We start from the raw sequence: 18,552 nt of genomic DNA on the forward strand, positions 1-18,552 counted from the left end.
CTTAATAACATCTAAGGGCACAGTATGTTTTCTGATCGATTAGAATTCATTAAAATTATATCTCTTTGTATGCGTGATGAAAAAGATAACTGTAAAAAATAATTAACCGTTCGGTCTAACGGCGATTAAAAATAATACGAACATTTACTAGCAGATTTTTAGATATTTTTGTAGATTTAAATCGCATTTGATATGCTTATTGGGATTGAAAGAAATTGTAATTCTAGTTACAGGCAAAGGAATTCGTGTATAATTATATGTAGTAACAGGCGAACCGATCGGCACGAGTCACAGTTCGGCACACATAGTATACAAAATAGTAGACCGATTGAAAACATTAACTGTCAACATAGAACGATGTAGAAATGTGTAAATATTTTCAATCCGCTCAATTCTGAATTCTACGTATAAGAAGGCTAGTAATTAAATACCTACGTCGGCCGGAATAACAGATCAGTGATCCTCAAACTTTTCCCAGTCGCGGCTCCTTTTGCAATTAAAATTTATCCATGGTGCCCTACCCTAAGTAAAAGTATGAATACTCTAAGTAAGAGATAAAAATAAATAACACTCTAACTTAATTATTTTTTTACTTTATTAACTATTATTTTTTTTACTTAATTATTTTTATATAATTAATAATTATAAATGTGTTGGTTCAGTTAATTATGAAGCTTTTACAACATTTCGCGGCTCCCCAGGACGCCGCGGCGCACATTTTGGGAATCACTGACTTAAATCTGAATACGAATTTGTTTAACTTTCATTTATATTTATTGCAAGTAGTTTTTCTTTAATTTATTAAACCAAAAATTGTAAACTTTAAAACAAGAACCGGTTTGTCTAGAAAGTAGAATTTACAACGGTTTTAAAGATGATAATTTACTCATTTTTAACTTACGAGAGATATGCATATGTTATAAAATTTTACTAAGTACACTACGTAAACAAATTTTGCACTTGTTTACTTCCTATTAGCTATTACTTGCTTCCATTTTTAATTGCAATTAAGTCTTGTTTTCACGGCACATAAGATTAAAATTGCCAAGTTAAGTTACAAAGCGGTTGAGCTTCAATGAGCTGAAACATTAAACAATGGGTTTTTCTCTGATAGCCTGTATATAGACACATAAGATAAAATTTATTAGCAATCGTGAAACAAACCATTTCTCACTCAACTTTCATTCCAAAAATGAAATCAAGAAAAAATTGGTGTATGTGTATGTGTGCGCGCGCAAGAACACCAGAAAATATTATTACTAACATTATCTTTATTTTAGTCGAAATAACAAACCACACATTTACCGTTTTAATACAAAGTACAGCTTTATAGCTAAATTTTAAAGTGTGATATGGCTAGGTGGAAGTACGTGAACTATATAGAATGCGAAGCAGTATTTACAGAATTTTATGCATTATGCTGAAAATAAATCGGAAATAGCATTAAAACTACGTTCGTTATATTATAGATAAAACATATCTCCACATTACTGATACTGAAATTAGAAAATATGTTATTCTTATAGTCTTCTATCTGCAACTAGACCTCGTTTATTTTAAGCATGTACAGCGGGAAAATATTTATGGAAATTACAACTAAGCCTCCATCGCAACATCTCAATCACTCGACTACCGTTAAACGCGTTCAAAGCAAAGAACGAATAAATTTACTGCCGTCATCCCCGGCTGTAAATACACAATCACAAGTACTCGGCACGCCCATCCGAGGGAAGTGCGAATAAAAAAATCCCCGCTAACGGTAATAATGCTTCGCCTAGAGTAACGAATTTTTGTTGCAGTGGTGAATTTTCGTCACGGACTTCACATTTTGTACGTTAGATTACGTTTATCGTACATTCAACATTTGCAAGGCCAACAATACTTTAGATAGAATTCCTCATCCCCGGAGGTAAAATTTCGTACTGACGGTCTCTATTAAGAAAAAAGTAAGAAAATCCGCTCGTTGGTAAAAAAAATTCGTCCGTAACATTTAATGTTTTGAAGTATAACTGAGTAATATGAGTAACACGTACAATTTTTCCAGAGCTACGGCATTCGAATACGTTTGTGGTCTCTTTGGGAATGTGATCTACAAGCGGTGTAAATTATAAATTGCGTAATTTTTGTGTAGTAAAATAATTAAGTCTGATCTGTTTATTAAACTTTCGTATGTGATTATAGGAATAGAAACATCAAAAAGATTAAAACCTTTTAGACAAAAAAGACGGTGGGCGTTGTCTCACACGATTTAACTTTTTTGTCATCTAAATAAGCTTTCATTATTTAAAAAAAATTCTCATCATAGTACCACCATGTTTCCGTAAAGTTTTCGTACTTTATCGCCGTGAATTTTTGGAATCGAACCCAAATTCATACCGATAAATTTCTAAGTGAATTATGAGGAATGTTTTCAGAGAACGGCTGTAGGAACCGTAGCTGGTAACGCTAATTTGACCTCAAAGCCTATCTAAGAGCATTTCTCTGATGATTAAACGATTTAAGTGCGTATTAGACAAAAATATGTTCTGTAATTTTATTATACATTTTGATACCTACATACGAGTACACTCATAAAAACGAAATATATGACTTTTATATAAATATAGAATGTTTAAATAAGTATTATCAATAAAATTTTAATTTTTTTTCAGACTTGTTTCTTCGAGGTAAGATGAATGTACCAGAAACAACTGCCATCGGTTACATCACGTTAACGCTATGAAGAAAAATCAAAGAAACAGCCCTGGGTGAGTGAGTGTTGTTTATGAAAAGGAAACTGACATTGCCATAATTAAATTAATGTCGAAAAAGTGTGCTTTTATAAATAAGTATTATTTTTATATCGATTTACTATAAACTGAGCGTAAATAAAACAAACTAAAAATGTTCGTGCCTCAAGATCTTTCGGAGTATTGTAAGACTCACAAAAAATCGACCAATTGCGGTTCTACTTCTATGATGTTCATACAGTTACTAGTCCATTTATTCGGCAGTTCCCGTGAAGATTTTCAGTATAACATGTATACCCAACACGACCATAATCACCGTCACCAATATCACTCTCATGTCTATAATCAACAACTTCATCATTTACAGCGACCTCAACATCCTCGAATCGATCATCATCATTTCGGAGATGAACACGTCTGGTTCGATAGTTATAACCAGTTTGGCCAGCCATACCCTCAACATTTCGGCCAATTTTTTGACAATACTTTCACTAACTTATTTACAGGAGGATCTCCGAATGAATTTTCGTGGAATTATAATACACACGATTCGGGTTCATCAGCAGAATCAGAAGTGTACGATTTCATTATAGTCGGGGCCGGATCGGCTGGATGTGTTGTCGCCAACAGGTTAACAGAAATTAAAGAGTGGAGGGTAAGTAAAAATAATTTTTGTATTTTTAGAATAATAAAATAATAAAGATTTATTTCCATCCTTATTTAGAACTAAAGCACCTCTTTTCGGAGGATATTAAGTCGCTATATATATTTTATAAGTATAATTTAAAAGAAAATTACCATTATAATTAAGAAAAAAAAAATCATTTTTAACCTCATAGTCATCACATAATACACAATCAAAAAAAACTTTTTAAAAATGTTGATTGTGCCATTCTGTCTCTCGCTTGTGAATACCACAACACACCCAATCTTTCCTCCATTCTATACCTCTATCAAGAAGCAGATCTTTCCCTCCGTCTTTTCTTGTCCCTAGAAACTCTTTTCGTACGTATCTTAGTTAACGCATTAATCCATTCTGGTAGTATTCATGAAGCAGCCCATTTCCACTTTGGAAGGTGAGCTTCACTTGTTGCATTATTTAGCACAAAAATCCTTATTCTTTTCCCCGTCATTCATTTTGACACCATGTGTACCTCTAATCGTCCTACACTGCGTCACTTCTAATCTCCTATCTAACTCAATAGTAAATATTCGAGTTCGACATCCGTATAAAATCGCTGGATATACGCAACTAAGTATTACTTTAGACTTCGATTTTAACGAGCGATCAATGTTTCTTTCATCCATAATTTATTCTGCTTTCACCTCCTTACTACTTCTCCGTTGAAAATACACAATTTGATCTAAATACTTGTAATCTTGTACACACTCAACACGTACCTTCTCGACCAGTATAGGAATATTTTCAGAGTCGCAAATCACCACGATCTTACAGGGTTTAGGATCAGGCTTTTCTTCCTGCTTATTTCCACCAGTTCCTTTAAAATTTCTTGGAGATCCGCACTCGAATTTGCTACCGACAAAATATAATCAGCGAATCTCAGATTAGTTAGAATCTACTTACATTTACTCCCATACAGATATTTCACTTATTAAATAAAGTATCTTAAGGACACAGTTAAATATTAATGGTGAAGTGGGCCTTCACTCCTCTTCTTACCTTAAATTTCCTTCCCCTCCTTTTTAACTCGATAACTCCAGTTTCGTGATACAGGTTTTCGATTATATCTATGTACATATTCTCCAACCTGATGTACTTCAGAGCCTTTTCTATTACTTGGTTAAAAGCTTGATAATCATCAACGACCGAGTAACCAAATCTGAAACCTGCTTGGTCTGCAGAATGATCTTCATACATTATTATCCTATTCTTCTTAATAGTAGGAAAATTTTATAAATCCCTGCTGGTGATATGATAGGACGACAGAATTTTTTATATCTTCTCTACCATTTGTTTTGTAGAAGATGATTATTTTCTACATTTTACCCCCCGGCACAATTTTATTTTCTAGAATCTTGTTAAAAAGAATTTCTAAGGGTTTAATAGGCCTATCTTTTCCTTCAATAACCATCTCATTTTGTTATTCTATCATCACCTGGAGGCTTGTTCTTCTTCAGTACAGTACGCTATACATTTTCTCATCCGTAATTGATAAATCAGGATCACAATGGATTTCCTTTTCTTTCTTCCACACTTCATAATTTGCAGCCCTCCTCCTTACACTGGATATATCATTATACAGATCCTAATAAAACCTACTTCTTCCACTAAAACCTTCCATGAACAACCCATTTTTTCGTTTTTAACTTTTCAATTTAGCACTTCTTCACATTGGCTAATTCGTTTTTTTGTCTCTTTTGTAAAGCTAGATGAACACATTACATTAGATATTTGTAAACTTTTCCTCATATTGCTTCTTTTCTTCCTTATTTCTTTCCTTCTTTCAGAATGTTCCATCTTTTGTGCTTCGTTTTATTTAGAAACCTGATAATATTTCTCCTCTTTGTCAGTTAACCTTATGGTTTAATCAAACAATTTTCCATTTCTTCTATTTTTTACATTATTCGCTATGCTCAGACTCCCTCCAGTGACAAAAATATAGACGGTAATTTTATTATACATTGTCTGCAAAGTATCTTGCTTGCTTATCCCTTTCCTGACAGTTTTTCTCCTAACCTAATACTAAAATCCGTGTCGAGTGCCATAACTTTTTCAGTTTGTTGTTAGTAATAAAAAACCTACTTTCAAGTAATATCACGCTTCCCAATACCAATCTACGGTCAGAATTAAACTTTAATTTTATTATCTTCATTTCTTTAATGAACTTCCTCTCAAAAGTACTAAGTCAATTTCATGAAGTTCTCCATCAAGTGATATCCATGTCCTCTCTCTCTCTTCTTCCTGTTTAGCCTCCGGTAACTACCGTTTAGGTAATACTTCAGAGGATGAATGAGGATGATATGTATGAGTGTAAATGAAGTGTAGTCTTGTACATTCTCAGTTCGACTATTCCTGAGATGTGTGGTTAATTGAAACCCAACCACCAAAGAACACCGGTATCCATGATCTAGTATTCAAATCCGTGTAAAAATAACTGGCTTTACTAGGACTTAAACGCTGGAACTCTTGGTTTCCAAATCAGCTGATTTGGGAAGACGCGTTCACCACTAGACCAACCCGGTGGGTGATATCCATGTCCTACTGACCTCAAAGTGCACCGACCGATAATGTGTTCAACAGCTTGAAATAATTAATGTTAGCAAAATTTCAAAAAATATATTTCTTGTTATTTCTAATTCCAGCACCATGTGCTCCCGTAATCATTTCTTCCCACCTTACAATTAAAATCCCGTTAACAATACGAATTTCGACCACCTCCTTGCTCTCTGACTTCCTCCAGCTCTTAATAAAAAATTTCCATTTCGTGGTCACTAATTTCCGAAATAGATACATGAATCTCGATTATAAAAAACTTTTTGTTCTAACTTTAATCCTTAATACTGCATCCCTTCCAGAAGTAGTGCTAAATTCTACAATTACCTCCTTACATTCTTGTTTGATAACAAACTCAACTCCCCTTTGACCATTTAATGTAGCTGAATTTAATAATAAATATCCAATTTTCAATTCCCCCATGCACTCATAGCTCATCTCTGCAAGTCCTATCACATCCCGTTTCACTCCTCCAGCACAATTTCTAACTCTGTCAAGCTACGATCACCAAGCAATGTTCTAATATTTAATCAGTAATAGTTTCTACTATCCAGCAGGTGTGCCAGTTCTCATAATCTGATTTCCAACTTTTCCTTATTTATTAAAGTCCTTTTTGTCTGTATTCTGTATATTATACATTACTTTAGTCATATACTTTACATCTGTAGCCGTTTTTATAAATATAAAAAACATTCGATTATATATATTATTTATAAACAAATTAAATTAGGAAGCGCAATGTTAAGGCTTATCTGACTAGTATTACTGAAAAAAATAATAAAATCAATTTAATTTAATGTATATAACGTCTTTTAGATACAAAATATTGGCAAAAAAAACATAATAAACCCTTTTCTTTTTTTCTTAGCCAAATTATTCAGTGTAACATGAAAAGGTCTGATTTCATAGGGGTAATTTTTTTATTTAAGGAATAATTACTTTTTAAATATAAAGCTATAAAAATATTTGAATTATTAATTTATTAAATATCGGTCTATATGATTCCATTAACGGAAACTAAGCGATGGTTGTTACAGCCCGATTTTGTAGACTAAAAACTATTTTACATTTTTAATGGAGGCAAAAATTATAATTTTAAATCCTTGAATGTACTTACGGACATAATAAATATTTGATAACGATGATATATTAAATATCTTCTTGATCCCACTAGCGCTCAATTGTTGCTATCCGAACTGGATTCGTTACTAGCTTACAACGAGGTAGAAAGCACATGTGTACAAAGTTGTCCCAACTTACTCTTTCAATTCAAAATCCACGCAGATGTGAATTGTTATAGTTGTTTATTTATTTATTTTTTAATTTTCGTTACCTAACTCTTTTTGGTCCAGTAGTATAAACCAAATAAGTAACATACAGTAATGATGCTTAACTTCAGTTTACTTTATGTGAAATCAGAAAATTACATGAGTATTGCATTTTTAAAATCGACAATATTTAACACATTAAAATAAATGAAATTGCTAGAGTAATATTATTGTTATTGTTTACTACTGTCTTTTAGATACGTCGTAGATCATCATAACAATCCATTACGGTTATTTCATTTATTCTATAAACTATAATATTTACCCATTTACTTAACTTAAGACGGCTCTACTACTCCTAGTCGGCATTGGCCTCTGCAATATTAATTTTATATTTGATAATACGTGTTGTATTGTACTTAATTCGTATTCTGCATTTTGAACTATTTTAAAATGTCACTTAAAAATTGATTAAAACTATTTTCAGTCTTACGTTCATATAATGAATCATAAAAATCAAGTAAATAACATTTAACCAATCGTGTGAAATAACGCTTTCAATAAGTCGGAGATCAAATAATTTTCTCCTCATGATTTTAATCGTACATAAATACAACTTACAGCCAAAGTCAATGTTTCTTGTCGCTCATTTTATTTATTCATATTTCATACTTTTTATGTACTTCAAGCGTTTTTTTTTGTTTTTTTTTTTGTTTTAATCTATGTTAATTATTCTTGCAGTCATATCGGTTAAAATAAGAACTAAATGCTTCATTAATATTTGAGATTAAGAAAATAATCTTTTCTTAATAACAATAAGTACTATTCAGACAGATGTAAAACTATATTCTAAGTTAAAAATCGGAAGAACTAAGAAAGTAATGTATATTTTTTTTAAGCATCCTGCAGCATAGTTCAGAGGTTTAGAGTAGCATTGGCGAAGTAAGCAAGCGATGCGTCCGCTCGAATATTTTATTTTACATAAGGTACAGCAGTAATACGTTTACTAAGAAGCGCATTACAATAGCTTTTATTCATTTTTACAATTAAAAATTTACCTAATGAAGGATTTTCTGAACCGCTAGTTTTATAATCCTTTTAATCCTGCAAGTAAATTTTCGGTAATAGATAAAACATTATCAGCAAAAAGAGTAAAAAAGGATGTTAAGAAATGAAAAAATCCATTTCAGGTGGTGAAAAAAAGAGTTTATCTTTGTATAATTTCAGGAGTTCCAAGGATCGTTAGCGATCGTTTTTTTTGTATTTTTTCTGTTTTTTTTTTTTGAAAAAGAAGGTCGACTACATCACGCCCTACAGCCACAATTGTGCGATCCTGTTCAAGCATCGCTACTAATTATTCTGTCCTTGAAGAAGTGAAAAGTTGACCGACCAGAAGTAATGCTCTACTCACATTAGATAAAAAAAAGAATACTCGTACTCTTCTTATTGTGAAATAATTTCTATTCGATCATACTTTCAGTTCAGTTCAAATTACCATCAAACATGAAAAAAAAAAGCTGCTATTTGAAACTTTTACCAATTTGTAGATATTATCAGTCACAACAGAAGTACAATATTAATAAAAGATTTGAAGTGGAAATAAAATAAAATTAAACAGGATAAAAGAATTATAAATAAACGGTTTGTTAAACAAAATCAAATTCATAAATCACTAATTAAGGGTATTTGTGGTCTTTTCCCAGTATGAAATCAGGTTATCACTGAAAAAGTTGTTTTATTATTTTTTAACCTTTTTGAGCAGAGATATCCATTCACCAGACAGCAGGTTTTTCAACGAGGTAAATAACTGTATAACAGATGAGGACGATAAAGCTCGTCTATCTATAGTTTTTATTAGAAAAAAAGGGTGCGTTTCTAATTCAGAGTGAAAAGTTGAACTTTTCGGAACTTTTATTTAAATGTAACGGATTAACTAGAGATAATGGGCGACAACAAAATAGGAGGTACTGCTATCTATCAGAAAAACGCTTAAGCTAGTTTACACGACGTTACGACTGTGATGAAGTTCACAGTATAAAAGCGTTTTATAAAACTAATGACACTTATGAATCTGTTAAACAGGTATTTCGTATGCACTTCCATCTCAGGTGTCACGACCGCGCGGGTAGTGCCCATGACAGAACAGAACTTACACACGATTCAAACTATTTTTACTGATGAGATAGACTTTACAAAACGTGTGAACCGGTTTCAACGAGACGGTGTACGCTTTCAAAAACTAGATGAACTCCTTTCTACTACGTTTTCCGAACACTCATTTCTCGTGGTGATAATATGCTACGGCCGGCAAGATCTCCCCATCTGTCAGTATGCGACTTCTTTCTACAGAAATACTTGAACAGTAAAATTTATTCGAGTTTCCCGCAAGATATTGGTAGCTTAAAACAAAAGATTAGGGAAGAAATCTTTTACGTACCACGAGATATGTTGTACAATACTGTGCGTCTTCGATCCAATGATTCCATCTACCGATTTGCATCATCGATGTAAACCGTTTACTTTAGAATGAAAACATTTGACAAACGCCTTCTTTAAAAGGTTAAATGTACGATATATACAACATACTATTATACTTATTTGAATTATAGAAAATAAATATATTTTATTACGATTACTTTAAATTCTGTTTTGTATGTAACCACAGTTTATTATTATTATTATTGCTGCGGTTGTGATTACTACGATCATTATTTGTTTATTTATTATTGTCATTATTCTAATTATTATTGTGAGTTATTATTGACGCTTACTATTATTACTATTATCATTGTGATTATTATTGATTTGTCTTGTTTCATCTAATTTATTAAACCAATAAATTGTAATTATATAAACATTTTCAATTGTCAATCTCTCAATATCCTGATCGAGCCGCGAACACGCGACAATACGTCTAAGATAAAATTTCCATCCCCATTCGCTCACATATTTTACATTCTTCGTCAAAATTTATAAACATAAAAATTTGAAAATATTTCAATACGTTTTTAAATCTGGCAGTAAAAAAATTCTGGGAGATCGGAAGAATTTTTTGATGGAAAATGTTAACGCAGAATTCGAAATAAATTTTTTATGAAAGATAATTTCTTTCTTACGTATTTTATAAAGCATAAACTATTTTTAACGGGTTCTTTCTACATACATATAAAAATTATATTTTAGTGAATAATTTTATAAAACTGTATTTCAATTCTCGTGAATATCCTCCGAACGGTAAAAAACTGAGCTCGATGAGAAATATTCCATTAAATTCTCGCCCGGAGGTGTTACAGCATAAGGAGGAGGGAATTTAAAATTGGGATCGTTGGGGAGAATCAAATACAATTCCAAAGCTTTCTGAACATTTTTCAGCCGAGATATGATTAGCGTGAAGAATAGAGGCACCTAATTTGACGTAAACGATCGTATTAATATATATAACGCTTGTATGCTTTATTTCATTCATTTAAATTCTGAATGCGTAAGCCAGATCGTTTGTATTATTTTCAAAAACGTTGGAAAAAGTTTGTTTGCGTTACCTGAATTTTCTGTTAGTAAGTGTTTCCAGCTCCCTCAGAGATACGATACAAACTCAGATGTTTCACAGTTACAGGTTAATCGATATATTACTGAATAATTTTAAAAGAAAAAATATTTTATAAACATTTTTAAGAAAATGAAAATAAAAATTGTGAAAAGATTTTCACAATTTCTCATTATTTCATAATGAGAAAAGTTTGCTTTTGCTTTTTCACAATTTCTCAATAATGAGAAATTGTGAAAAAGCAAACAGACAAGGAGATACAGTTATTGTATCTCCTTCGATAGACCGTTCTAGTTTACCTCATTCTAATACGTAACGATATGCTTATCACAAACAAAGAGAGCCGTCAAATACTAACCTCATTTATTGCTATTTTCTGGATCTACAGCGTAGAAAGCGGTACAAAGCGATAGATTTTAAATACAATCCTATCTGAGACATATTAACAATAATTAATAATAGGCAGGGCAATGTATAAATGAGCTATAAGAATTGGTACATGCAAAACAAATTAATTTTCTAACCGAAGATATACGATGTCGGCAGGAAATGGCAAAAGGTGAACACCATTTGTCTCATTCCCATCGATTCAACTACAAATAATTTTTAAGGACAGAAACGAATTATTCAGTAGAAGGTGAGTGCACGGTTTATACACTAGGGTAATATTTACCGTAAATTGATTCTACAGAAACGTATTTAAGACATTCTATAAAACGAGTATTTAACACTGTTTTCAAACATTTCACTCGGTGAAAGCATTAAAATTTAAAAACAGATCAGAATCAGCCCAAGTGAATCCAAAACATAGACTACACGTTTAGTATCACTTTACAAACAAGAAACGTAGCTTTTTGCACGTTCTACCTAATTAAAAGTGCATAAAATATCTCGGATATTTCCGGTCTATCGTGCGACTCATTCGACCGTTCTCTGAATTACAAATGTTTTTCTTTTTTCTTTTATAAATGAATATGTACTATTTAAAATTTGAAGAACGTTATTTTGAATAAAATTACCCAGCGCTTGTTCACATGTGATTTCAAACGACCGATTACGAAAAGCAGCGATAACCTCTGGCCGCTCCGATTCCTGAACAAGGAAAATTCGGTTCTCCTTTTAATATAAAAAGATCATTTATATTAATTTCCGCAATGCTTATTAAGACCGTTTGCTTTCAAAACGTATTTTATTAATCGGAACGGATGAAAAATTTAACTTTCTCAAAAAATAAAATATTCTGTTATAAATTAGTTTTTTAAGTGTTCTACTTCTTAGGGCGAATAAAAAGCTCGAGGGATTTAGATAGAGTCTGGATCCTGTCGGCTCACAACAATTAAGGAAAATGTTAAGCGCTTTTTCATTAGCTCAACCGGTAAGGAAAATTACGATTTAATAAAACGGATCGAAGTATATAAAACTCTAACTTCGGTCGTGGGAATACGTCACACGAAATTTTTGTCGGTTTGAAAGACGACCCGATCAGATTGTCCGATCTACTCCAGCTTACGGAAATTATTTATTTATTACTAATTTTTTTGTTTCCCCTGACCGTTATTGTTACTACTTGTACTATCAACCTGAGGAAGATAACTTTAAGGCTCAATTTTTTCTCCATAACATCGGTAAAATAGACAAAACATTTTTCCCGAGTAGTAAATAACTAGATAAAAAAGAGAATTGTAAGTTTAAACAAAAAAAAAAAAAATAATAATAATTTAACAACCGATTTAAATATTAGTTTTCTGTTCTACCAGAACTAATCGAAGCAGACTTTATGTTTAACCTAAACGATTTAAAGAAACATAAAAGACGCTTCATCGGTTGAAGAGATAAAACACGGTGCTGAAAACGTGGAAAACAGCCGGAGGACATTTTTTATAGAGTTCCCGACGAAGACCACGCTTAAAAATTAGAATATGCAGAAAGTTAAATCGAAGATTTAAATTTAAATTAAAAAAAAAACGTGACTTGTAACGTCAAACAGTATCGAAGGCGTAAACAACATTTGAGACTATGTACATAAAAAAGCGAATGATTTTCTATAATATTTAATTGTAAAATTCAGGAAATCGATGCCGAAAAACGAAATCGGTACTACGCTTCTGCATTATGATTGCCAATCGATCATATAAAAAAGAAATATTGCAATAGATTAAAAAAAAATACACGTGGAATACCGTACACGCGTGTTTTATGCATGTACTCGTTTAATAACATGTAGCCTTCTGAAGTAGTAAACGCTTACGACAACCAAAGTTTTTCAATACATGTTGTTACGTGCAATTGTCTTACCTTATTAAAATGAATCTATATTAGATACTACATTATAAAAAAATGAATTTTTGATAGATAGTTTGGCTTGTTTTCCTTCAATTTACATCGGAAATATTAAATTTTGTTAAAAATGAACTACTGTTCTTTAGAATGGACTAAGAATAATTTGCATTAAGTTTTTGAATCGAAGGAACTCACTACTAGGAAAAACCAATTAAATTCAAAATAAAAATTAAACGCAAATTAGATTACACGAGTAAGAAATTACTTATCTGGTGTAAATAAAAGAATACAACTTGTAACAGAACACATGAAAAGAATTTGAGAAAATTAGTTTGTGTAGTTGAAAACATTAAGGAAACAAGGAAAATAGAAAGGTTAGTGAAGCAGAAAAAATGTAAAAAAACTATACAGATTACAGTATAAAGAAAGTCTTCCTTCAGAAAAAATTATAACAGATCGTTGAAGTAAAGAAGAAAAAAAAAGGCTTCCCGGGAAAAGAATTAATGATATAAAAAAATCAGTTTTGAAAATAACTATTAGAAACCTTTTGGTATATTCCATAGATCATTGGCGGCTTTCTTTAATATTAAGGCAGTTGTAAAGTATTATCCACTTGTCTAGTCTTTGCCGATAAGTTTCAAGCTTCATAATAACGATAAAATTCAAGGGTAGTATTACTTTATTCACTAACAGATATCCGTTAATCTATTAAATTTAATTTCCCTGAGATTTATACTTCAAAACAGTAAAGAAAAGCAACCTTTTTACTAGGTTTTAACCTAGTTCTACTTTACACCCGCGTGAAACGCGCAAAAAAATGAAATTAATGACCTACTAACTGCATAATAACTAATATTTTCTCATTTTCCTCGTCCGGTAGGAGCGTTATTGAATCAACGATTTTACATTGATCGACCGATTTTCAACAAACAGCTTCTTCAATCTGGAAATATTTATTTATATAAAACCAGTACACGATCGTTTTGGTAAACGAAGTAAAAATATCTACGGTATCTAAAAAGATACCCCAGATTTTGATTACGTGGAGACTCAGTGTTAATCACCCTGCGTACAAATTTCTTTAAAGGATTATTGTAATAACAATTTAACATTATATCGATGTGAAGTCCTCGATCCACTATTTCTAAAATGAAAGCCGAAATGTAAGCTCTTTGTATGTTAAAATACTAAAATTATACGGGTCTGTAAGCCATCAAACGATAGGTTTTAAACTTTTAGACGAATAAAAATTACTATGTAAAACCACATTAAAACTTTTAAGTTTCTGGATGCTTGACCTAAAAACAACAAACTGTAAACTTTTGTAGATAACACCAATTATGTTATTCATTCGGTAGATAATCGGTATATCCGAAGTCGGGCAAGGAAAATAGGGTATTTTTCACTATTTTTCACCAAAACACAAATATTTTTTCTTATAAAAGTAAGAAATCGAACCGATGAATATCCACTAAAATATGTGGAGGAATGTATCCGATCCACTCTAAAATGATTTATTCGACGATAAAATTATAAAAATAAATAAAAATCACACACAAATACGCACACCTTTTAAACTCTCACGCTCTCTCGGTGCTTGTACTTATGTATGTATGTACACAAGTTCTGCATTCTTACAATCCTGTAGTTACGTGTTCTATGGCTAGATAAGTTTAATATTCTTCAATTTTTCTCAAATAAATTATTATTTTCGTCTAGGTGTAAGTGACAAAAGCGCCTAAATATATTAATCTGGTCCGACATTTCTCTTCTGATTGTTTACTCTATTATAACAATTTATTTGGTATATGTTTCTCTTTTGGTAACGCATTCTTTTCTGTTTTGACGCTTTACGACAATGCTTGTAGGCTTCAGTGTAATCGCATCGTGTCTGAAAACTAATGCAAAAAAATTATGACCGCAAAATTGTATGTATTTCTTATGAGATTAAAATAAATTTACTGGATGCAATAAATAGTCTATAATTCCAGCAGAAAGTAAAACACAGAATTATGGGAGTGTACACAGCTATAATCGAGGTAAGAATAATTCTCCTAATGTGATGTCAAGATCCATTAAACGAGTGACAGTAGATCGGCGTCACGGAACAATAATTTCAGACTAAGTACAATAAAAAAAAAGATCCGCTTCATATATTTTATATACTTCCGCATTAATCAGCAGCAAATGATGTAAATAATATTATTTCTTATCGACATAAATCAACTTACAACGATATAGAACAACGCTTAACCGAACCGATCCACGTGCACTTTTTTCATAATTCTCATGAATGATCGAAAACACAACGATTACATAGTATTATCATATTTTACATTATAGTAAATCATTCAAAATATGATGGATGTAAAAACATTATTTTAAACAAAACAATCCGAAGAAATGTTTCTTAGGCGACACTCATCTCCAGCTCTTACACCATCACTAACCAGGTCCCTTGCATCATATCCTCCGTTCTATTCTCTTTCCAAGGAAACTTTCCAGATAACGTTCATTTCCTTTTAGGTCGTGTAAAATTTCTACTCTTGTCCTCTTTAGACAGTATTTTCTTTAGATATATTTTTAATTAATATATTACTCCACCTGTCAACGTTTTTATAGCTAATTCTATAACGGACAGCTCATTCAGTAAATCTAATAACGAAAATCTAATCGGATCGCTAAAAGAAAAATAATAAATAACATGTGTATATATTTAGTTAATTTTATTCATCGATTTCAGTATTATATTTAGCAGTAAGGTAAAGTTAAATTGTAGACTAGAATTACGGTAATTTTTAGAGAACGTATTCAGACTGTTTTAATCGACCTTTCTACTCTTCATGACGCATTCTGATCGGTTTGGCTTTCCTGTTCTGAATTTTTCCGATTATCCTTTTTTATCTATTAACCCTACTCGAGTATTCTTTTTTTTTATTCGCTTAATTTTTACCTCTCATATATTTCTGTATTTCAAATTCTTCCAGCCTTCTTCCTCCCCAAATTCCATGTTTAACGTTCACGCAGAAGAATAATCTCGACGTAACCGGCCATGAGCGTCTTCGATTCAAACTTTGGTTATTTACTCTTATGTAGCGAAAAAATAATGATGCATGAAATAGTTTATACAATTTTTAAAAAATCTATATTTCTTAATTTTTTCTGCTGCCCTACCCCCAAAATCACCTTCCAAGTAAACCGTTTCTACGTTTGCTAGGTCGAATAGAAGAAACTAAAAAAAATCCACTGAAAAATGTACAATCGATAAAAAGTTACCTAAGATTTCTTTTTTTTGGGTGTGTGTGTGTGAATTATGATAAAATTTTATTGTAATATTTTTATTAAAAGCTTAAATAAACCAAAACAAATTTTAAAGATTAAAAAATCTATGTTTTAAAACTTTGATCGGCTCCCCCACCTCCAGTATAGTCCCCAAAGTAATTTTTTGGGCTACTTGCTTTATTACTGTGCTTAGGAAGGAAGACAATAAAACAACATCGGTTGAAAAATATGCAATAAATAAAAAGATAGCTTTTTTTATTTTTGAGGAAGCGGGAGAATTCAGGGGAAATTTTTTTTTAAACGGTAAGATAAGCATGTACGGATGTACTGAGCCTAATTAATGTAGAGTTATGTTAGCAAAATTTTGAGAAAACTGACCCCAAAAAAAAGAAACTACCTACCCCACTCCCTGGATATATTGACTCCAAACTTTTACCGACAAATTGCCCTATATACACGAGTGTCTGTACCGAATTTAATAAAAATCGGTTTATCGTATCAAAAGGTATAGCTTCAAACGCCAACACACGTACATCCTGCGAACATTACCCCCAATTCGTTTTTTTTTTGTTTTTCGGGATCCCTGGAGGATGAAACGTCGAGAAATTTAAAAAAATCCATACCCCATTTTTTTTATTGATTATCATATCTTCCTTTTTGCAGTAATATCTAGATCTATAATGCCAGGAAAGTAAAAAAAAACTGGATAAAAAACCTATTTCACTGACTGTTAATTAACAACAGACCATAAATCCCAGAGTATGTGTGAAACTTTATTCTGAAGGACATTTCAGTGGATAGGGAGATCTACAATATAAATCGAATGAAAATAATTGCAACGATTAAATTAATAAAGATACTTAATGCTTACATAAGCGACATGGCAAGAGAAACAACGCAAGCTAAACTCACCCCTACAAACATTATTTTCCTTTACAAAGATTTCCATTACAAATATAAACGAAAAACCATCCTCATTTGGTTATATTTTTCAAATAACCAAATCAACACCGGCTGAAAATCCAGTACATATAATGAGCTTAGTAACTGTAAAGTTTATCGAAATCATTTTGGTAATTTGCCTAATTCTAATTCCTCACATTTTTAGGACAAGTCGTATTTTACTTTACCCGATCATGTAAGGGCGCAAATTTCATTAATGTCAGTCCCTTTGCCTACTGTATTTTGTAGGTTCCAAATCTTCCCCACCTTAGAAGTAATACACCCCGAATAAATATTATTAAGGATTTCTTTCTTTTCATTAATTCTGTGTTCGATACGAGCAGACTTATTTTCTTTACAATATGGAACGATGATAATAAAGAATGATTTCATTATTTATATTAAGTTTCTAAGGTAGTATTTTTATTTAACATACTGCTAATAGCTCAAGAACAGATAGTTACTGCAGCGCTAACTGTCAATATTTTTATAACTAACTGTACGATGGACAGCTTATTCAGTGAATCTGTAATGAAAATTTGATACTTTAAAGAAAATAATGTGTTACTTTAATAAAATAATAAGTAATAAAAAAATAAAAATTAAAAAGTTAATTTTATTCATCGATTTCAACCTTATATTCAGTTGTAAGTTAAATCTAAATTGTTAAACTAGAAAGTACGGTAATTTCTAGTGAACGTCTTTAGACTGCAAATAATGGCTGCTAAGACCGATGCGATCAACATCAGATGAGGAACATACGGGTTGTTTATTGGAAGTTCCTAGTGTCTCTAATAATATATTATGTATAATTTCTGTTTGGAATAGATTTCAAGAAACTCGTATTCGCTATACCGGCGAAACAAACAACACAGTCCTGTACACAGGTAGAATTTAGATTATTAAGATGCATATCTTTTTAGCGTACTGTGCAAGTTTAAAGAGGCCTCCTCAATCTTAGATATTTAGCTACGAAAAATCGTTACATTATACTTACAAAACACATATATCTCAATACTACATTTAACTTACAAACCATAAATATGTTAAGAAATGTTAATTATCCAAGTACATCATCAAGTACGAAGGCCCTAATGTCATCCACTGTAGATGCTATAGACTAATATAGCTACGTGTATAATACTTTATTCATTACTAAAACTGTACAGTAAAATAATATTGTACCACCTACATGGCCTAATTCACTGTCATCATCTAACCGTCTTCATAACTTAACCACAAGTGTGGTGATTAAACACAACAAATAACATT

The 18,552-nt window shown here is 31.6% G+C and overlaps 2 protein-coding genes across 2 annotated transcripts in view; one reads left to right on the forward strand and one right to left on the reverse strand.

Moving 5' to 3' along the window:
* Flo2 (flotillin-2) overlaps nucleotides 1-18,552 on the reverse strand; it is a 390,302-nt gene that overhangs the window by 340,772 nt on the left and 30,978 nt on the right. The window lies entirely within an intron of this gene.
* Nucleotides 1-18,552, forward strand: part of LOC142322663 (glucose dehydrogenase [FAD, quinone]-like) — a 56,834-nt gene that overhangs the window by 2,605 nt on the left and 35,677 nt on the right. Inside the window, exons 2-3 of the mRNA XM_075361740.1 lie at nucleotides 1,545-1,706; nucleotides 3,097-3,384. Coding sequence (XP_075217855.1) covers nucleotides 1,545-1,706; nucleotides 3,097-3,384 — 450 coding nt within the window. The remainder of the gene's footprint in view (nucleotides 1-1,544; nucleotides 1,707-3,096; nucleotides 3,385-18,552) is intronic.

Source organism: Lycorma delicatula, chromosome 4, assembly GCF_047948215.1.
Source record: "Lycorma delicatula isolate Av1 chromosome 4, ASM4794821v1, whole genome shotgun sequence".
NCBI classification, from domain to species: Eukaryota; Metazoa; Arthropoda; class Insecta; order Hemiptera; family Fulgoridae; genus Lycorma; species Lycorma delicatula.